This window comes from Euphorbia lathyris, chromosome 3 (genome assembly GCF_963576675.1).
Source record: "Euphorbia lathyris chromosome 3, ddEupLath1.1, whole genome shotgun sequence".
In the NCBI taxonomy this organism is placed as follows: Eukaryota; Viridiplantae; Streptophyta; class Magnoliopsida; order Malpighiales; family Euphorbiaceae; genus Euphorbia; species Euphorbia lathyris.
In genome coordinates, this window is record NC_088912.1 from 8,340,313 (window position 1) to 8,363,920 (window position 23,608).

At 33.5% G+C, this 23,608-nt stretch overlaps 1 protein-coding gene across 1 annotated transcript; it reads right to left on the reverse strand.

Moving 5' to 3' along the window:
• Positions 1 to 1,089: 1,089 nt before the first annotated feature.
• On the reverse strand, positions 1,090 to 5,998 carry LOC136222193 (transcription factor SRM1-like). The gene is made up of 2 exons (XM_066009725.1): positions 5,456 to 5,998; positions 1,090 to 1,532 (listed from the first exon to the last, which is right to left on the reverse strand). Exons 1-2 carry the CDS (start codon positions 5,815 to 5,817, stop codon positions 1,277 to 1,279), a joined length of 618 nt encoding a protein of 205 aa, XP_065865797.1. The 5' UTR covers positions 5,818 to 5,998; the 3' UTR covers positions 1,090 to 1,276.
• Positions 5,999 to 23,608: the final 17,610 nt, after the last annotated feature.

Below are 23,608 nucleotides of genomic sequence, written 5' to 3' on the forward strand. Positions count from 1 at the left end.
AGACGGATAAATTTCACTGCCCCATGATATCTCTCTCACTCTCTTCTGAATCTTGATGATTTTTCTTCTAAATTCTTAGTTTTTTTTTCTCTGGTTTTCTTTAGCTCTTCCTCTCCTATTCTTATGTTGGTGATTTTTGAAATTCAGTAGAAACCTTTAATTCGTAAATCTGACTATCGATTTTTTTTTGTTTCTAAATGAGCAGATAAAAGATGGAAGAACCGAAGGAGAATGATGTTGCCATGATAAAGGAAGAGAGGATGAAGTTAATTGTTGGTTTTTTGCTTTAGTAAATTTGAGCGGCTGAAGCTATTTTTGTTATCGATAGACTTATATTTGATCTATTTGAATACGTAGCTTTTACAATTTTCAACCACTGGGATATTTGTAATGAGTTTGTGTTCATTTTTGAGCTTAAGAAGTGATTTAATAAAATATTGTACAGTATATTGTTTATTTACATTCAATTGTTCTACCATGATTTTTCATATGTATTTTTATGTTACTAATGCCGTTTGAGACTACTTTTTATATTTCACACTAATGATAATGCTTAAATTTTTTAATTAAAACAACGTGATTATACTTGGAATATAATTTTTTTTTACTGAAGTGGCATAAAAAATATATGCATAATTAATTAACGAGGACAAAAGTTAAATATATAAATGTCGTGAATTTAGAGATGCTTTTAAATTTAAGCTCGTGGTTTTTTGTGTAGCAAAAAATGATGTGTCGTTAACTTTGCGACGCTTCATTAAAACGTAGTGAAATTTTCAAAAATTAAAAATAAATAATATAAATAAATAAGGACGCTAAAAATATAAACGTTGGAAGCATGACGACGCTTGTGACGACATTTTGAATTTACCCACACAAGCTTTAATGTGTCGTTAAAATTAACGACACGCGATTTAATGACACTTGCGGCGACACTTTGGAAAGCGTAGGTAAATGTTTAGGGACGCCGAAAAATGTCGTTAAACCTTAAATTTTAGTGTCGTAATAGATCATTTTTTTGTAGTGTCTTGAAAACGTTAGAATTAAATTTATACCATTTTATACATAACGACCAAAAAAACGTCAAGATAAAATTGAACTCTTATCTTTCTTTAATCATAATCGAATATTTTACATCTATTATTCGAAGTAAAACAACCGGACTTCACATTTTCCTCAAAGAACTATACTAGTAACTTTCTTTAGTTCCCTCACATTTCTTTGATTTTTTTATTACTTCTATATTTGTAGAATATTAGTACTATTTAGGATTTATTTACATATGGAATCCAAAATCATGAAAAGAAGATGGATTCCAATCTGGTTCAGAAGTAGAAGTAGAAGTTGAAGTTCCATTAGGTGTAATGTCATGAATACTTGGTCTTTTCTTCTCTTTCTTCACAGAATTCAAACGAAGGAAATATTTTTGGGCATGGCTTGCTACTTGAGTTGGTGTTCTTGATACTACTGCATTTCTTGATATGCTTCTCCAATCTCCTTTTCCATATCTTTGTAGCCCAATTAAAAATAACCTATTCATCAAATTCAATTGTTTTACGTTAGATCGTTACAAACGTATAGGGATAGAGTGTAAAAATACCCCAAATCGTAAACCATCGAGAGTAATTTTATAAAATTCAAGATTAATGTTTTTAAATTCGGTAAAATATTTGATTTTTTTCATACAAAATACAGTATGATTTTTTAATTTTCTTTTCACGTCTATTCATGTGTCTATGATCTGTTACTAATAAGTGATAAAATGACGCACATGTGAAGTGTAGATGACCATATTCGCGACTGAGAAAACAATTTGATGAATTATTTCTCAAATTGAGACAATTTACCAATGTAAGGGATAAAATTGCTATTACTTGCCAACGTTTGGGATAAAATTGCATAATTTTAAACATTAAAAATAAAATTACTCCTGGTAAAATTACTTGTCCCTAAAATATATCCAATGTGTGTAATTTCCTTTTTTTTTTTATGGAAAGCCCCTTGGGCATGGGCTGAGCCCAGCCCGATCCTATAAACACATATAGGATATTACCTGTGATTACATCCTCAGACTTCTTTATTATTTTGGCGTAATGCACAAATAACTCCCTGAACTTATCCAAATATTGCAACTGCCCCTTCCAACTTTCAATTCTAACAATTTACCCTTAAACTTGTCCAATTGCAAAACATAACCCCAAATTGGAAATTTTTTTACCCCATACTTGAAGCAACCGTAAAAACGTCTCCCTAAATTCGTATCACGCCAAATATCTGATTACCACACTCCACGAGCGTTGCAGTTTTTGTATTTCACGTATTTCTTCAATTGCAGTCTATATCAGCAATTTGGGGTTATGTTTTACAATTGGACAAGTTTGAGGAGTTGTGTTTTACAATTAGACAAGTTTGAAGGGTAAGTTGTTACAATTCAAAGTTCGGGTGGGGTAGGGGGGCAGTCGCAATATTTGGATAAGTTTAGGGGTTGTTTGGGTATTAAGCCTATTATTTTTGTCTTTCACTATATATAAAGTTATGTAAAGGAAAAGAGAAAAAGGAGCATATTTTTTATAAAGTGATTAATGACAATTAAAAATTGACAGCATATACATGGGACAAAAGTTATATGGTTTCATTATAATTATTAGAAAGCATTAAATCCAAATCCAGCTCACCTTAAATTTAAAACTATGAACACTTGTTTCAATTATACAATTCTATTAAAAAAAAAAAATTCTTGACAATGCCAATATTTTAATATTAAAATTATTGATGTATTTTGAAGTATGGAGATTATAATTCCATTCTACGGTACAATGAATCCTCAATGAAGCAACAGTAGTAATCATAATTAGGTATTTAAATTAAATATTCACAAATGAACAACATTAATCTTACCAAAAAAAAAAAAAAAATGAACAACATTAAGGTAGCTAGCTAGTTTGCTACGGCTGTTTTCTTCCAATTGAATTCCGACTAATCATAGTTTCGCTTAACGTGTGGAAAAGTTGTTTACCCAGAATGACAATTTTTTTAAGAATTTTAAATAAATGGTTTGTTTAATTTTTGCATCTTTTTATTTGTGAAATACATATTTTTTTTAATATTTTCATTACGATAGAATGTCGCTTTAATGAGAAATTATATTATGTGTCAGACATATCATATCAGATTATGATGTGGTGTGCTATGGTTAATAAAAATTTGACACTTGTTAATATGAAAATTTAATTAATTTAGTTGTATTATTAAATTATATTTTTACTAGGAGAAGTCTGCCAAAACTGAAATGCTACTTTCAAAAAGTAATCCGAAAAGTCTCTATTTTCAAAAGAATAGAGCCGACAACCTCATCAACGTTGTTGTGTTCATCTCCTCCGCCAGCCACCGTCTCTGGTCGTCCTTTTTTCTTTGCTGGCTATAGGGGAAATGATGATAAGGACTGGAAATGGAAACTAGGATTCAGATCTGAATTTGTTGTTCTTTAAGTTTTAATTGAAAAAAATAACCATAAAATTAAATTTCACAAAATACCACCGTAATTTAACTCAAGAAGATGAGCACCTTGAGAATTTAAAGAAATTAGAATCAGTTGTTGAAATCGACGTGACCGGAGATGGTGGCGAAGGAGAAAGAACACAATAGAGTCACCGACAATAGAGTCACCGACGAAAGATAACAGACAGATGTAGTGGTGGTCGACGGAGTATAAAGGAAAGGGCAAATCTTTGATTTTGATAACGTTGAAGAATTCGTTGTGGCCGGAGATGGTAGCGGAGGAGAAAGATGGAGGATAACTTAATTTATTTTTATAATTTATTTATTAATTAATTTAAAACATACTCATATTGGACATTTTACATATTAACAACAACCGTTCATTATAATTTTACCAAACACTAATAATTAATAAGCTATAATAAACAATTAACAACAATAAAAAATTTGAAACACCCGCTTTTAACAGAAAAATCAACTAATATATATCGACTATTAATAACTAATAACAACAACAAAAAGAAACATATAAACTAAAAGTAGATGTTATGCTTACTTTGTTTTTTATAAAGTAAGTCTTATTTGTATGTTTTCACTATTAGATAAATTTTATACTCAATCATCCAATGGTGAAAAAATAAAATAAAATTTACCTTTTTAAAACAAAATAAGGATAGAAAATACCCTAAACTAAATAGACACTAAATCCCACGTATTTTTTATATATAAAAATACTAAATATATTTATTTACAAATCGACTTTTTAATTATATTTTTTTAACCATTTTTAATTCTAATTAATTTTGTTTGAAATAATGCTAAGTTTTATTAACTTAAATCAGATAAAAGAATATTGCTAAAAAATGGTGGTGGACATGCCAACTCACCGTGAACAGATATAGAATTCACCGTTTTTGCTATAGCATAGATATCCAAATTCAATAAACACTCAATAAAAAATAAATAAAACACAACTCTAAATCTAAATCTCATAATAAATGAATATAATCAGAAATAGTATCAACTAAATACGAACCACCTTCTAAACCCATATGCTAAAATGGAGTAACATGATCCACTATACGGACATTATTATGAAAATTCTGGGCTTAAAAAGCAAACCTTAATTTTTTTTTTATTTTTTTCTGCTCTCTCCAAAAAACTTTAAAACTGCTCTTCTTCTCTTCAATTTTCATTCATTCTTCACCAATTTCATTAATTCATCTTCCCGTTGATTGGTTTTTCTTTTTTTTCGGATTGCAGTCTTCTATTTAAGGAGGAAAAGGGAAGTTTGTCTTCCTTTTTCCTCCTTACATCATTTTATTATTTTATTTTTCTTCTTGTTTGTTCAATAAATTCTGTTGGATTGCATATATTTCACCGAATCTCTTATTCTTCTTGAATTACATCTGTTGTTTATTATCTTTTCATTTGTAATATTTTCTAATTTAGCAAGAGTAGAAATGATATATCTTATTCGTAGATCACTACATCTACGTGATTGCAAAAGAAAGGATCTAGATCTGAAGATTCAGAAGGATTTAAATGTTAAAGATTGGATTACAGATGCTTCTCTACAAATTTGGAGTTTTAAGAAGTATATGTTTTTTCTGTTATTTGTTTTATTTGTACCTTTAATGATTTATTTTGCTCTTTGTAGTCATTTTCTTACCTTTGTGGATTCTGTACTAGGTATAGCCGGTACTTATGTAAGGTTTTATTCCCTAATCTTCTTATTGTACTTGTTGGTTTTTTTATCTATGAAATGAATGTACACATTTTCATCCAAAAAAATTATTTTTTTTTAAACAAAAAGCAAACCTTAATTAAATGCTAATAAAGTGAACTCAAAATATCTAGTTTTAATTTAATTAATTATATTTTGCAAATAATTGAGATTAATTAATTAATCTTCTTAATTAAATTAAAAAGTTCGAATGAAACGAGAAAATCAAACCTGTGCTCTTCTTCAGTCCATGGAACTCCTTTCCGTCGCTCCGTCGTTTCCTTCTCTTTCCCTTTTCCCCCAAACCACACCCGACTCGGTCCCGACTCAGTACCAGAACCCCAACCACAACTATTCAACTCATCTTCTTCATAACTCGGCAGCTCAACTCTACCGGAGTCGATCTCCCGCACATCATACACCAAATCCTCGTAATGTTTCTTCACTTCCATCCACGATTTCCCCGGAACTTGGCCGGAGATCTTATGCCACCTGTCCGGAGTTCCTTCCGGATAAACAACCAGCGCTCGCTCGAATTGCTTATCTTCGATGCGAGACCAGAACGAAGATGAGGAATTCGAATTCCTGATCATCAATTCGGAGAATAAACTGAATCAAATTGAAATCTAGTGAATTAATTGAGAGATTATCTGGAAAATATCGAAGGTCTTGGATGGGTTTTATATGGTTTGACGAGAGGAAGAAGAAGAAGGAAACGTTGTCGTTTAGCGATGAAACTTTCGGCAGGAGGAGATAGAGGGAATGGCCGTTCATAATAAACACGTTGGAAAATATTCTTATTTTTATTTCATTTAAATGCTTTACGCGTGTCTTCGTACCCAGATGTCGGCTATACATTTAATTGTTCATTTTGTAACGATGAAGTATATTTTAATCTTATACGCCGCCGTATTGTTCTTATTTTGTGTTTCTTAATTTGTACAGGATAGCAATAGCGCGGAGATTCGTATCGAGTGGCTAATACGAAGTTCAAAACGTTACAACTAATTTCATCAAGTTGCTTATTTTTTTTCGTGAAAAAAAATATATATATATTACAACAGAAATAAAATATTTTCAAAATATATGTTTCTACATCTAATTAATTTACCGATACATTAACAAAAAGGCAAACAAACTTCCAAAATCACAGATGTTAACTAATTTGAGGAGTTATTTGTTCCAAATAAGCGAGTTCAGGGATTTAGTTATAACATTTTTTTTATGTGTTTTACTAGTTCCTAATGGATTTTCTTTATGATAAGTACATTTCATTCGGATGTTTTCAATTTTTAGTTTTTTTTGGTTTGGAAAATTTGAAAATGATTGGCGATGCTTGATATTATTAACTATTGTTTCTTAAAAAAAGGTTTAATACCTCATTTGCAGATTGAACTTGTCCAAAAAGCTTAGCCCCTTGAACTTGCATAAAATGTTTAGTTAGCTCACTGAACTTGCGTAAAATGTAATCAATTAATTACTCGTTGTGAAAAAGTAAGTTAAATGCGGAAGATATATTGCACGCATCTTAAAAAAGTAAAACGACCAAGGTTAGAGTATGCAATTATAATATTAGAGAGGAAAAAGTTTCATAGTTGGACAAGTAAGAACTTTCTTTTTAATATGTTTTAATATGTTTTGTGAATTATGTAATAACATTCTATGGCACGTGCAACATATCTTCTGTATTTAACTTACTTTTTTACAATCAAATAATTAATTGATTGTATTTTACGCAAGTTCAGGGGACTAACTGAGCATTTTTTTCAAGTTTGGGGTTTATCAGAACACTTTAAAAGTTCAGGAAGTCATTCAAGTTTTTTGGACAAGTTCAGGAGCAAATGATGTATTAAGTCTAAAAAAAATTAGGCTTTATTTGTTTTTTTAAATATAAACAATGATTCGTTGCGGAAAACAGAGAATCATATAATGTTTTTATAACATTTCTAATCAGGGAATGAGGATCCTCACAGGACGGAAATATAGACAAATATGTTCCCGTTTAACTTGCAGGGATGAGACGGACGAAGAATCCTCAATTAGTCGGAAATGAAGATGTAAAATGCATTCCTCACCGGATCCGTTTACATCCCTAGTTATTTCACAAATTAATGAAAAAAGTCCACGATGTAACACCTTTTAGGATACTTTTTCTTGATCTAAATTTGTTTTTTTAATAATGTATTTATAATAAAATAGAACAAATTTTATTTTCTGCGATTTTCAAAAACAAAATTCTTAATAAAATTTGAGAAAATGACATCAATTGAATATTTTACGTTTTTATGGATATGCATGAATCTATTGGTATTTTGTTTTTTCTTTCTTCCACTTGTAGTTGGAAAAAAAGTCATGGTTTTGATTAATATATGGTTGCATTATGATCTCATGAAAACACCAATATAAAACTCTTACAAGTATACAATGAATATAAATAAACATCTCGTGTGAAAGAAAATTGTCTGTATATTTAAAGAGTTATATTTAGATGCGATTAACTAAAAAAATAAAACGAATACAAAAAAAAAATATATAAATAATAAAGCTTGAATCAAAAGAATAGAGTTAGATAAATCTGAAGTCTATATTAACAGTCTTCTTAAGACAGATTTCATCGCTATTGACAATCGTCTCACAGGATACAACAGATTACGCAAGCGAACTCTTACCGTATGTATATTCATTATCACCGGAGAAGAATACAAAATAATAGTTAGATAAATCTGAGGTATGTATTTAGCAGTCTCCTTAAGACAGATTTCGTCGCTATTGACGATCGTCTCCCAGGATACAACAGATTACGCAAGCGAACTCTTACCGTGTGTATATTCATTATCACCGGAGCAGGAAAACAAGACAACATAACGTATAGAAAGGAGAAATTATTACAAAGAATAATTTTTTCAACAAGATGTTAATTTTACAGTTCCATTCTATATAAATATAACTCGAAAAGACATGAATGTTCATAGATAGACACGACTATTCATGAGCGAACACGACTGTTCACAAACGAATACAACTATTCATGAAAGAGGTATTTATTGATATTTAAACTAATTATATAATTTTATTTAATTTTGTCCAACATTTAAGCTGGTAGTTAAAGCTAAAAATAACTTTTAGTATTATCTGTCAAGTTCATTAATCAATGTTGGATACTTAACGTATATCTCCACACTTAATTTACTGGCCGCATAAAATTAACATTAGTAAGAACCTAATATTAAACTATGTCTCTGATATTATGAAAATAAATTCAATCTCCAAAAAGTATTTTAAAGAAAAAGGATTAACTCACATGTTTAAGAAGTTATAGAATTTTTTTTATTAAACAATAATAACTAAGTACTCCAAAAACATGTACCCAATTTTAACTTTTCAAATTCTTTATTGAGATTTTATATTTTTATTTTGAATCACTGAATTTTTAATTTTTATTAAGATAATGTACATACCTACAAAATATCACTATCATTTGTTTTTTTTTATTTACAAAAATGCTTATATTATTCTATTAAATGAAAAAGTACAACACAACAATAAAATAATAAGAAATAAAACCTCATATAAATATAAACTAAACCCACGGATGGAAGAAAAAGATTATAAAGAGCAAAAAAAAAAAAAACTATAATAGATACAACTAACAGAAACGAATGATAAGTCTTATACTTCTCGTAAATCCAAATATACTGAAAAACAGATGCAATCTGATCTTCATTATTTAGGCCATTCGAATATTTTGATTTATTATTTTTTTTGCAACCACGTAGATCTATTGATCTATGGACAAAATTAATTGCTTCCGCTCTTACTAAATCCGAAAAAGGTATAAATGAAATGATTATAGAGAATCGATACAATTCACACGAATAAAAAGATTCGGCAAAGTATATAAACTCCAACTAAAATGAAATTAAACAAAACAAAACAAAGAAAAACATGAAAACCAAATCGGTGGTCAAAATAGATCCGCAAAAGAAGAAAGTTTGAGGCTTAGTAGATTTTGAACTTGAGAAGAAGATCAAAAGGCTTTAGTTGCAAGAAGAGATGAACGACGACACCAGACTGTTGTATGACGGTCGGTGATTGCGAGGAGTTATGGAGAAGAAGAATTAGGTAGAGGGTTTGGGGGCAGCCGGGGCGGATGTAGGGGGTCAAAGGGGGCATTTGCCCCCCTTCATCCCACTAATTTTTTTTTTAAATCCAAAAATAAGGGTTAAAGTGCAAAAATACCCCTAATATTTTGGGTCAGGAGCAATTTTATCCCTAACGTCTAAAATGGTACAATTTTATCCCTAATGTTGGAAGCCAATAGCAATTTTACCCCTAACGTTGATAAATTGGGTCAATTTGAGAAATAATTCATCAAACTGTCTTTCCGGTCATGAATAATAGTGTCTGAAATTGATCCAATTTATCAACGTTAGAGGTAAAATTGGTGTAAAATTACAAAATTGATATGCAATTGGTGCAAAATAAAGAAAATAATGACTGTATTTTATAATAGTGTCTGAAATTGATCCAATTTATCAAATTGCTCTTGGCTATAAACATTAGGGGTAAAATTGCACCATTTTAGATGTTAGGGGTAAAATTGCACCTGACCCAAAACGTTAGGGATATTTGATGCGTAACAACCCGAGAATCCCGAAAATGGATGATTACGAGTCGGAAACATTATAATTTACGTTTTTTATTAAAAAAAATCATGAAAATAATGCATGACAATTGAACGATTTTGCATTTTTTGTCACCAAAAATTGAACAATTTTGCATTTTTTGTCATAAAAAATTGAACAATTTTACATTTTTTGTCAAAAAAAAATTTACGTCGAATTTTGCCCCCCGCTCCCTCAAATCCTGGATTCGCCACTGGGGGCAGCAGATAAAGAATAGGTTTCTTACTCTTTGAGAAGATCGCTATAGATTGTTAGCTAAGAATAATTTTAGTTTTAAAATATTGATACGTTAAGTCAATTTCACACATTAGTAAAGTTTATTATTCCACTTCATCTATGCACCATGTTATTTCTTATCTGTAATAGATCAAAGACATGTGTACACACGTAATATCGTGTGAGTTCTCATCTTGTTCATAATTTTATTATGTGTTTTATACATGTCGGAAAAAAAAATCAAATATCTCATCAAGTTTGATATAATTTTATTAAGTTTGTTTTGAAATTATAAAACTAAAAAACAATTATTTTCTAAACTAATTGATATACGGCTAGTGTAAAACACGTGGATAAAATATTTTAACTAATTCTTTCAGTAATATCTAAAATTAGCCCAATCTATAAATATTAGGCTCTAAACTATACCATTTATTATGTCAAAAGGAAATGCTAATTATAATAATGATAATAGTATTTTTTTTTACCTTATCCCTACTTTTGAGAAAAGAAAAATTGTTTCATTTATAGGAAAATAGTACATCAGATAAATATGAATATGCATTTTCAATATCATAGATCGTGATAGAGTAATAATAGACAGTGTTTGAAACTGTTTTTTGTATAACAATAAGATACACACTCCATACATGATCGACTTCATAGTTTTTTTTCTCAAAAAAATAACTTCATGATCTTTCAATGACCTAGATCTATGTGATGATACAAAACTCTTCCGTTTTCCATTAAAAAAACATGATATCATCCATATACAGTGACATACCACAACCACCATTAAAGGGAGAGAAAACAAAACAAAACAAAAAAACACTACAAGAAACTACAAAATCTACCATAGTAGATCAATAAAGAAATTATTCAGTAAAGAAAAAGTAAAACAAGATAAACGACTTATCTTTCGACTAAAAGTCAGAAAAAACTTCAAAACCTATATAAAAAAAAGGTTTCTTAACAACCAGGGGGTGTTTGATTGCTAATTTTCATACTCATGTTTGCCTTTTTACTTGAGAGAGTTAGAGTTTTAAGTATTTGATTAGTGACCTCCTATTTGTCTTTTACACCTTAAAAGTAACATTTTATAAAAGCAGAGAATCTCAATTTTTGAAAAAGCAGCTCTATTTTTAGAAAAACAGTTTTTTCCAACAGCAAACAACACCAACAAATCAGGTAAAACAAACCCCCCTAATTTATCTACCTCTTTTATGTGAAATCTACCTTATCCCTACTTAAATTAATATAGTAATACATGGATTCAATTACAAATAAATGACTTAGGGCCTGTTTGGTTCAGCTGTTAGCTAATAGCTGTTGCGGTTGCTATTAGCTGTTTGTTATTAGTTGTTTAATTACTAGTGTTTGGTAAAATTATATTGAACTGTTGCTGTTCGGATTTAAAATGTCTAAAATGGACATGTTTTAAATTAATCAGCGATGAAATTATAAAAGGGAAAATGTGAAAAAATACCCATAAAATTGCTTTTGGCTGCTAACATTAGGGTTATAACTGCACCATTTTAGACGTTAAGGGTAAAATTCCTCCTAGCTACAAATGTTAGAGGTATTTTTGCACTTTATCCTATTATAAAATAAAAAATGTGCTACACAAATTAATAAAAATAATCTATATAAAAAATAAAAAATTTATTGAACGCAATAAAACCTTGTTCTTCCGGTAATTATGTTGTAGAAATATAAATAATGTTAAAGAATAAACATATTTTGTGGAAATAAGAATGATAATTTTGTCAATAACATATAACCACAAACAGCTGTTTATGAAAAGCTTCAAATAGGAGCTTTTCGTGAAACGCTCCAAAACGCTGCAGTTTCCAGAGAAAATGCTAAACGCTGCGTTATGTAAACCTAACCAAACGCTATATTTTCTGCGGTTTGGAGTGAAACGCTAAACGCTTCTCCGAAAAGCTGAAACAAACACCCTCTTAATCAAATTAAAGTAAAAGTTGGATTGCTCAAATCAAAATTATATGCTTTAATAAAATAAATTTTTAATTATTTGAAGAATATTTATTTTGGAATATATGAAGATCCCAATTAATCGTCAAAATGTCATCGTTTTCAACTTTCTACGTATTGCATAGGTCCCACTCCTCCATGGTCGGCCCTATTACAACTTATTATTATAGATAACCAAGTTGCTGGTTTTGGATAAGATTCTCTAACTACCTTAATAAGTTCTTACATTTTAATATAAAGATATATAAATCCACTTCTTAATCTCACATTTTGATCATGTAATATAGTATATTATATAAAATTAACTTTATAAGATTTGAAGATTACTTAATAAAATTCTTAGTCTCAAAGCATATATAACTGGGAGATGATTTATCTAAAAGGTATCTGACGAGTCTCGAACTAAGAAATGAGATCAACTAAAAAACAAAGAATATTAAAAATGATTCTAGATTTCATTAATTAAATATAGCTCAATTGATACATTTCCGCTGAATTGATAACTGATATTTAATTGCTTTTGATAACTTGTTACTTGGTCTGGTTTACATGTCAAAGTCGTGATGATGATCTGACGTCGTAATGGGCCAACAAAACAGTATGCAGGTTAGAAAGGGTCGGAATCCGGCAAAGCTGTTTTGATGCCTAAGTCAGTTTATGATTAAGACCGAATGGAAGAGTATGAACTAGTTTGAGATAGTAGTTAACATCTCGAACTTTGTGTATGTACCTGTCAATTTATAGTGTTCAGTTAGGTTTAAGGTTGTCAACTCATTGGGCCCTTATGGAACTAGGATTCCCAATCCTTTAAGAGTCTGAATCCTGTGAAGAATCATTTGTCTCGTAGGATTCTAGAAGATCCCTTGTCGTCTGGAGGTTAGAACTTTGTAAGTCGCGATCGGCTGTCGTTTGTTAGGCTTGGGCCGTTGTGGACATATTTAGACTGTTGAAATGGGTCATGAGCTGTAATGAGCCGCATGACATCAACATGATATCACCTTTATGCAAACTTTGAATTCATTTAAAAGTTATTTCCAACTACAGTGAGTTCTCAAATCTTAATCTTTCTATCTAATTAATTCTCAATAATGTATACGAACTTTCTAAAGCATGTCAAAACTTTAAATTTGTGAGAGATCAAATAGATATGACCATATAATCCTCAAAGAAAGTGATGAAATAGTATAAGGCTCCATGTCATTTGCCAGATATTAATATGAATTGGATCTTAACTATCAAACTTAAACTTTTAGTTCAAATAGTTTCATGATATCCTTCAAAAGTATCCATAGTGATGTCTGTTACAAGAATGAGAGAGAAAAAATAAGTATTGTAATTGTATATTAACTTGATTGAATTGTTACAGATATTGGGTAACATAAATACATAGTTAGACCTATTTGATATATAGAGAATAAATATGATTTTGAATTTTAAAGTAGCTAATCCTAATAGGAGAATATATTTAGTCACAACTAGTTACAAGTAAAAGATAATTAAAGATAATTATTTGAGTTCGATAATTATCATTAACAACTCCATTCAAGCTGATGTCGAGATGAAAGACAAAGTCGACCCCGAAGGAGCTGTAAGAGAATTGTCGGTAGCGGCTTGGTTAGAATGTCAGCAACTTGATCATCTGTAAAGATAAACCGAATGCTGAGAGAACCAGATTGGTCGTGCTCACGAACAAAGTGGTAATCTAATTCAATATATTTGGCTCGAGCATGAAAAACTGGGTTGATAGTTAAGTAGATAGCACCAACATTGTCACACTAGAGGATGACTGGTCGAGGAATAGGATATCCCAAGTTATTAAGTAGAGATCGAAGCAATAGGAGCTCAACAATGACATTGACAACGACTTTGTACTCACTTTTAGTGGATGAGCACTCAATTGTTGGTTGTTTCTTTGTATGCGAGGAAACAAGACTATTGTCCAAATAAATGCAGTATGCACTCGTCAAGCATCGATCATCGGGCAACCACCTCAGTCACTATTAATGTAATAGTGTACTTTACGGATGAGATCTTGATGGAAAGTGAGACCAATATCAGAGGTACCTTGAATATAACGCAAAATGTGCTTGATTACCTTCTAGTGTTCATCAGTCAGACAATGAAGAAACTGCAATAATTCCTTGACCAAGAAGGAAAGATTCGGGCAGGTGATGATGAGATGTTGAAGGGCCCCAACCACACTACCATACTCAATCGCCAAGACACAAAGTCATGATAATTGATGTTTGTGAACCTCTGAGGTTGCTCCATATAGATGGTTTCTGCCAAATGACCGTGAATGAAGGCATTGGATGCCTCAAGTTAGTTAATGAACCAACCATTTGACGCAGCATGAGCAAAAACTAATTTTGCAACATATCAAAAGTTAATTGCAAATTTTTTTTTATCAAACCGTGTAAAATATTTACTATGTTATTAATATCATTACAAAAAAAAAACCAACTAAAAATGTAAGGAACTACTTCAATTTACCGATAAACTTATATGAAAGATTCGATATGACAGTTAAATCAGTCATTTTAAATTTTCGGTAGCATATGGTTAAAATTGATCTTGTTTAAAAAAGTTAAGATTAAATTTACGCTATTTTATACATTAGAACTAAATTTACACTTCGTTCAAACTTTTGGATTAAATTTTTGTTATCCTTTTATTTTTTACTTTTTCCCTTCATTAAATTTGTGTAATATAGTTTAGGGGGGAAGATATGGATGACGAGAGTTTCCAACTACCACCTTTCATATATATGTAAAAAAAGGTTTGGTGAATGGCAAGTATAATATTGATAAATATCCAAACACTGCGGAAATGGATAAGGACACCCTTAAACCTTATCTTAATCACAATTAGACTATCCTTAATAACATCATCCATTATAAATTGACAGATTAATTAAGCTTTAACTTTTTTTTTAATATTAGAATTTTCTTAATACATGTGTTATGTGTGGCAAAATAATGGATTCAATCTAAGGGGTTGTTTGGCTGGTCTATTTTCTCATTGTATATGTTTTTCACTTTAAGTGGAGAGTTTGAGGTATTTAGTTAAACATCTCCTATTTGACTTTCATAGCTGAAAATTAGTTTTTTTTACAAAAACAGAGAATCTCTGCTTTTTGGAAAAACAGTTTTTCCCAATAGCAAACAGCAACAACAAACGACAGGTAAACCAAATGGGGCCAAAAACACTTAGGTGATAGTTGTAGTTGTTACTTGTAACTATCGTAGTTAGTTGATTTGTTATTAGTGTTTGAAAAAATTGTGATGAATTGATATGTTAATATGTAAAATATCTAATATTGATATATTTTAAATTAATAAATAAATTATATATATATATATATATATAAATAATTTAAATATAACTATGTGGTTTTTGTCGATTTGCAAATTGATGCCTATGGTTGTTTTTTTTGTTTTTTTTGTTTTTTTTGTAAAAAGAGGATTGATGTACTTGTCGTTAGTAAAATTATAGAATTTTAGGTTGATACTGTTAGTTTTAACGGTTGATGAGCTCAAATTAGAAAATTCCAATAATTGATGATATTCTAAGCAGCGTAAATTCTTCAACTTTTTAATTTTGAGATCATTTATATGTATTTTATTAGGGGAGAGAAAATGTACATTTAGAGAGAGAAAACTCTGAAAATTATAGTTTTGAAAGACCGAAAACATAATTCCATAATAAATATGATACTAAACAAATTTAGTTATTTAAATGTTTTAATTTGAGGTCATCAACGTTCAAAACTAATAATGTCAATCTAAAAGTTCTTAGTTTTGCTAACATCAAGGATCTTAATTAGTCATCTTTTAGCAATAAAAAACCATAAGCACCCATTTGTTAATCGGTGAAACCATGTGGTTATGTTTGAAAATTGCCCAATAAAAAATATAATAAAAAATAATCTAATAACTAAATAATAATTTAAAATAAAATTTTATTGAATGAGGCAAAACCTTGTTCTTTCAGCAATAATGTTATAGAAATAAGAATAATATTAAAAAAGAAATATGTTTGAAAATTAAAAGGATAATTTTGTCAACAACAAATATATATAAACAAATTCACAAAAAGCCCGTGTTTGAAAAGCTCCAAAACATTGTTGTTATAAAAACTGTTAAATGATGTTGTTGTATAAACCTAGCCAAGCGCTATAGTTCCCGCGGTTTGAAGCTGTTAGCGACATTTTTGTAATATACTAATTTTCAACCTTAAACGTGTGTGGATTTGAGTGCGGACATGCTAAGTTTAATTCTCAAAATGTAATTAAAGTTGTTAGAAAATAAATGAGTTAATGTGTCTAAAACTTGAATTATAAAAAACGAAGCGATTGAGCGAATGATTCAATAACAACAACAACAACAATAATAACAAAGCCTTAGTCCCGAAATGATTCGGGGTCGGCTAACATGAACCATCATATAAAACCGTGAAATCAAGTCGTGTCAGCAACACAAATTCGCTCCCTCCACTCCGTCCTATCCACTACCATATTTTCCTCAATTCTCAGTAAACTCATATCACTCTCGATCACCCTCCTCCAAGTTTGCTTAGGTCTTCCCCTACCCCTCACCACTACATCCCTTTGCCACTCTTCGGTTCTCCTAACCGACGCATCAAGCGCTCTACGTCTCACATGGCCAAACCACCTTAGTCGGTTTTCTGTCATTTTATTCTCAATAGATGTGACCCCTAATTTTGTCCTAATTATTTCATTACTCACCCGATCCTTTCTCGTATGACCACACATCCATCTCAACATACGCATCTCTGCCACCGACATCTTATGGGTGTGGCAGTGTTTCACTACCCAACACTCCGTACCATATAACAATGCTGGTCTAATTGCCGTCCGGTAGAATTTCCCCTTCAATCTATTAGGCATGCCGGGGTCACAAAGGAAACTCGTAGCACTCTTCCACTTCGACCAACCAGCTTTAATCCTATGAGCAACATCTCCATCTACTTCTCCATCCGTTTGGATAATAGATCCTAAATACCGAAAGCAATCCGAGGCCTGAACAACTCTCTCATCTAGGGTGATTGTCTCTGCCTCCATACTCCTATGGCCGCTAAACTTACACTCCAAATATTTTGTCTTACTTCGGCTCAACTTAAAGCCTCTAGATTCTAGAGTTTGTCTCCATAGTTCCAACTTCCTCTCCACTCCTTCTTTCGTCTCATCAACCAACACAATATCATCTGCAAACAACATGCACCATGGTATACCATCTTGAAGTGAACTTGTTAGTTCATCCATAATGATGGCAAAAAGAAATGGGCTTAGTGCGGAACCTTGATGCACTCCAATCGTAATAGGAAACTCTTCAGTCTTCCCAACACTAGTAGGTACACTCGTGCATGCTCCCTCATACATGTCCTTTATGATGTCAATATATTTCCACGAAATGCCTTTCCTTATCAAGGCCCACCAAAGTACTTCCCTTGGTACCTTATCATATGCTTTCTCCAAGTCAATGAAAACCATATGCATGTCTTTCTTCTTATTTCGATAGTGCTCCATTAATTGTCTCATTAGATGGATGGCTTCCATAGTTGATCTTCCCGGCATAAAGCCAAACTGGTTTTCCGAGATCTTCACCGTCCTCCTTAGCCTTTGTTCGATCACTCACTCCCAAAGTTTCATAGTGTGACTCATTAATTTGATTCCCCGATAGTTGGCACAATCTTGGACATCGCCTTTGTTCTTATACAAAGGGATTAAAATACTTTTCCTCCATTCTGATGGCATCTTATTGTTTCTCCAAATTTTGTTGAAGAACGTCGTCAACCATTCGATTCCTCTTTCTCCCAAACATCTCCAAATCTCAATAGGGATGCCATCAGGTCCTACTGTTTTCTTCAACTTCATCTTACTTAATGCCATTTTGACTTCACCTTTTTGAATTCTCCGCAGGCATTCATGATTTATCATATCGTGATGGATACTTATATCTCCCACATCTTGTCTGCGATCTCCATTAAATAAGTCATCAACATAGGACCTCCATCGTTCCTTAATATCCTTATCTCCAACTAGGACTTGCTGGTCCACATCCTTCACACATTTAACTTTTCCGAGATCTCGCGTCTTCCTATCTCTCATCCGAGCAATTCTATATATGTCTCTTTCCCCTTCTTTCGTATCCAATCTGGTATACAGATCCCGATTCACCTTTGCTCTAGCATCTCGTATGACCTTCTTTACTTCTCTTTTAGCCTCTTTGTATTTTTCGTAGTTCTCGTCACTCCTACATTTCCCCAATATTTTATAGGATTCTCGCTTACTCTTTACTGCTTGTCGTACTTCTTCTGTCCACCAAGATGTGTCCTTATCCGGTGGCATGCTACCTTTAGATTCCCTAGAACTTCCTTCGCTACTTCCCTTATATTATGCTCCATCTTAGTCCATATCGAATCTATATCTAAATCCATATTACAAGTCCAAACATCTTTTTTGGTCATCTCATCCACAAATTTTTGTTGATTCTCTCCTTGCAATTTCCACCACTTAATCTTAGTCTCTACTTGTGGTGTTTGTTTTCTTATACATTTCCTACTTCGAAAATCAAGCACCACCACTCTATGTTGGGTTGTCGTACTCTCACCAGGGATCACCTTACAATCAATATAACTCTTTCTCTAAGCACTCCTTACTAAGAAAAAGTCAATTTGGCTCGCATTACCGCCACTCCGATAAGTCACTAAGTGGGATGTTCTCTTCATAAACCATGTGTTCATGATACTCAAGTCATAGGCCGATGCGAATTCCAAAATATCATTTCCTGCTTCATTCTTATCTCCAAAACCATACCCTCCATGAACACTCTCAAACTCATCTCGCCTAGAACCCACGTGTCCATTGAGATCACCCCCCAGTACCATTTTTTCATCCCTAGGAACCTGTTGCACCACTTCCTCTAAGTCCTCCTAAAAAGCTTATCTTATAGAGATATCTAATCCTATTTGTGGCGCATATGCACTAATGACATTCACAACCTCATCCCCTATCACTAGCTTGACACTCATAATTCTATCGTGTTGGTCCCTTATAACGTAACAAGTTAGTTCCAAGGGGGGGGGATAGGAACTATTTAAAATTTTGTACGTTGAGGCTGACTTCTTTTTCTTTGAAAAAGGTTTACACAGCACGCTGAGTGAACTTAAGACACTAGCTTAGTCAACTGGTGACTAAGTCAGCTTCTTTCCTTGAGTCAGGAGATAGCACTTGAGTCTATTCCTGAACTCAGATACTCAATGCACACAACTCAGCGTGACCTCTTTACTTAGTCAGTTTTTAAGCAAGCAATATGTATATCAAAGGAGTTTAAGGTTAGAAAGATGTTACTCAGTAGATTTATCCAGGTTCGGCCTCTACGCCTACGTCCTGTCCCCGGAACACGTTCCGAGCTTTCGAATTCTCTACTGAGCTCTTTAAAGGTAGAGCACCAAACCTTTTACAACTAGAAGCTGAGTATAACAAGAGTACCTTCCTCTATACCTCTACTCACTCCTATTCTACCGCTGAGTACTATAACCGAGTACTCAGCCTCTCCTTTCTATTTCTAGAATTGATAATAAGATTGTCCTAAACAACAATTGCTAAGACACTTAGATGATTGGAAATCACTCTAGACTTTTACATAATAATCTGGAAATTGGTGTAAGTAATTGCTTTGCTTTTTCTCACAGAACTTCAAGTGTGAATTTGGTCAGCGTAATGGCTAGTTGAAGATCTGCATCGAATGAAGCAACTGAAAGGCCTATTTATAGTGACACTTGAGGCATTCGGTGATTTCGAATTTTGAAATAACCGTTGGAGGGAAACGTCTTCATGTCATTGTCACTCAGTCTGCTTCAGTGCCATTGGCCAATCAGATTCTTGCATCTTCTGTCTTCGGTCAGTGCTGAGCAGCTTTTGGTCAGTCCAGCAGAATGTCTCTCCTTTTACGGCAAAGTCAACCAGACAGCTTTCTGTGTCTTCTGAACTTTACCCGAAGTGGAAATACTTTGTCTGGAAGTTGCTCTTGCTCAGCTGATATCTTGTACTCTTTGTCGTTCAACTCAGCAGCTTCGTTCCGAAGTAGTCGAGGAAGGTCTTTTCGATCCTTCTCATGCTGAGCTGCGTTTTATCAACAACGACAACGTTTTGCTTACACGGGCCGAGTGGTCTTGATCTGTTTGACTTGGGCTTTGACTCTCACATTGGGCCTTTAGCCTTTTAATCTTTTATGTCTTATAAATAATTTAACTCAACATTTAACAAACACATTAGTGTAATAAATCAAATCATTTTAACTTAGTGTGTTTAGAATATTTTTAATCATATACTTAAATAATTTTGTCAAATCAAAATCATGTGGAAAGGTGTTTCAACAAACTCCCCCATTTTGATGTTGGCAAAACTATTTAGTGAAGAACTCAGTGTTGAGCTCCCCCATGATAGTTGGCCTAATATTACTTAGCAAACTCCCCCGTCAGGGTTGAGCTACTGACTTACTTTTACTCTAAACATTTTAAGGTTTAATCAAGTAAGTCTAAGGTCAGTTTTCAGATATAGGTCAGCTCATGGAACATATTCTATTAACTCAGTTTTAAGCGGAAGATTTAACTATCAGAGAACGCTGAGTATATTGTTGTTCAATGAGTCTTATAAGACAATGTTTTATAGCATGCAAGACAGTGTTAACAGCATACAATCAACAAAAATTATAAATGATAAACATAGTTGATGTATTTGAAGATGCAAAACATAAGACATAATAACTCAGTATCACATAAGATTTTAATCAAGTTGAATAATTAATGCAGGCCTTGTATTAAGTTTAAAGTAGTCAGCATACATAAGAAAAATAAACATAGAAAATAAAACTAAGAGAGTTGAGCTTGCTAGTTCTATTTCTTTTTGCTCTTAGGCTTTTGCTGACTGCTTCCAACAGCATCCTGTTGCTGAGTTCTTCTAGCTTGTTCTTTCTCCCCCATTTTGGCAGCATCGGGAGGAGGAGGAGGCCTGAAAGAGCTTGTTTGGACAGCTTCAGTAATTTTAGCTGACATGTTTTTAAGTTTGAGGGTGCTTGCATTTATGCCATAAAAAATAATGACACCCTCTTCCAGTACATCTTTATCAACCTCGATGTTGGATGAGCTGAGCATGCTCAGCACATATTCTTGTGATTTGCCTACCCAAGTTATGGTGTCCGTTAGCGCAGCAAATGCCTGATGAAACATTCTCAGTAATGCTGTGTCATAGTACTGACGTTGGACGTTGGAATGATGTATATGGGTGAAGGTACATTGTGAGTACTGGAGAATTTCGTTCTGCTTCATTTGGTCAGTTTCCATCTCTTCCTTGTTTAGATTCAGCAAGCGAACAGCTTCGCTGATCTGCTCAACTGAGCATTGAGAGTAGGAAGCCAACTGATCGTTAGTCTTTGCTTGCTCAGTTTGCAGCTGGTTGAATAGATGGTGGACTTCAACTAAAGTGGCATACCCAGAATTCGCAGCTGACAAGGTTTGGAATTGTCCCTGAAGGGAGTTAAGGTGTTGAACCATAGTCAGCTGGAGTTCAGCCAGCTTTGTTATGGACTCCTGCTTTGGTTGTTGAGCTTGGATACTGGTCATGACACTCAGCAGGTCTTTTAGACCTCGAACCTCGTTGAGAAGTTGAGTGACTTGTGAGAGCTGAGTGGACTCATTATCGGCAGACCCAACAGCAGTTTCTGAGGTCTGATGAAGGTCTTGGATCAAGGCCTGCGCCGAATTAATGATCCTTCTACTAGACTCAGTGGCAGTGAGATAGTTGTATGTTTCATTAGTTTGACCAGTTGGTGGAGGTGTTAAGTTTAATTCGGCATTTGAAGTGCCAACGGGGTCAGTGACTGGCCTAGGTGTATCAATCTCCACTTTTTCTGTTGGTTTGAGAAGTGATTGAACAGCGGCATTGGAGATAGGTTCAGAGTCAGGCTGAAGCTGACTTATTAGTGAAGGTGGGATAGGTTCAGTGCTGCCTAGAGCAGGAATTTCCGTAGTCGACTGAGGACTAGGTTCAGCATCGGCATCGAGAACTTGCTCGGTGTTGGTCGGATTTTCAGAAGCATTTAAGTCAGCTTGTTCCTGTGGAAGAGAAACAGAGGCTTGCTTTTCAATTTGCTCTGGTAGAGAGGTAGAAGGTTTTCTGAAAAACTTTAGCTTGATACATGAAGGATCAGGGGTCAGCTCAGGTTGGTTTTCAGTAAAGTCCAAAACTGTAGTCTAATGTGCCTTTACAAGTCTTCTTCTTTTTCCCTGAGTCCTTGGAGGAGTGGGATCAGCGGGAATTGATTGAGATGGAGAAGGTTCTCCTTGATCAGTATTGTGCTGTTCTATGTGCTCAGCTTCTTCGTCTGCAGCCAACTCAGTGTTAGTTGGCTCAACATCTTCCTCTTCACTTTCTGACTCAGTGTCATCCTGACCACTTTCTTCGTCAGATTGTTCTTGCTCATCATCCTGCTCTTCTTCCTCTAATTCTTCTTCTAGCTGGTCAATGAACTGATCATCCAGTTCAACTTCATCGTTCTGTTGCTCAGGGTCAACGCCTTGACTCTAGGCATAATGAGAGTTGATGGGTACGAAGAAGGTAGTAGTTAGAGCATCAATTGGACTTAACTCCGAAGAGTTCTTCTGTTTCTTACTCAGTGATTCCTCATCAGCGTCTGCTCTTTCTTCTGCCTCAGGCACATCTTGCCTAGGTCTTTTCTCAGCTGACTTGGGCTCAGTTTGACCTTGCTGGGGCTGAGCATCTGTTCCTTTGGATACAACTCTCAGTTTCTTTGGAGGAGGAACAGCTCCCTCAGAGGTGCTTTGCACAGCTTTCCTCTTTCTGTCAGCGGGGGCCTTAGTTCTTCTACTTTTCTTAACCACTGTTCCCTCAGCGGTCTGATCAGTAGCACCTTTTACTTTCTTGATTGGCTAATTAAACTTTAAAGCAAATAGGGCAGCGGCAGTGATTTCTGATCCTTGGGCCTTAGTTTCCCCCGATAGGTCCACTTGGTGGTCCAGGAGGATTTTGGTGATGAGTGAGCCCAGCCTTAGAGTTCTAGTGCTTCTTTGAAAGTCGGCGATTAAGAATACTGACATGTTGATGGGCTTGTAGGTCAGCATATGCCATATGAAGCATTGCTCAAAGTTTGTTGCTGAACTGGCGCAATTTATCTTCGGGAAGATATAATTGGTCAGCAGGTAGTGTGCCATCTTTTGGTGTTGGCCCATTGAAGTACTGGAGATTTCTCCAGCATGGCCAGTAGGTTTGCAGAACGTGGTGGAGTACCCAGTGTCGTCCTGATCTCCAGACTTCCTAAGAATGGCTCCTTCATTCTTAAGTTTCAGAAGACTGGCTAAGTAGGTGGGATTGATGAAGATGGTTTTGTCCTTCACCTTGGTGACTAAGCGGTCCTGGTTGTCATCAGCGACACGAATGTGGTGGTAG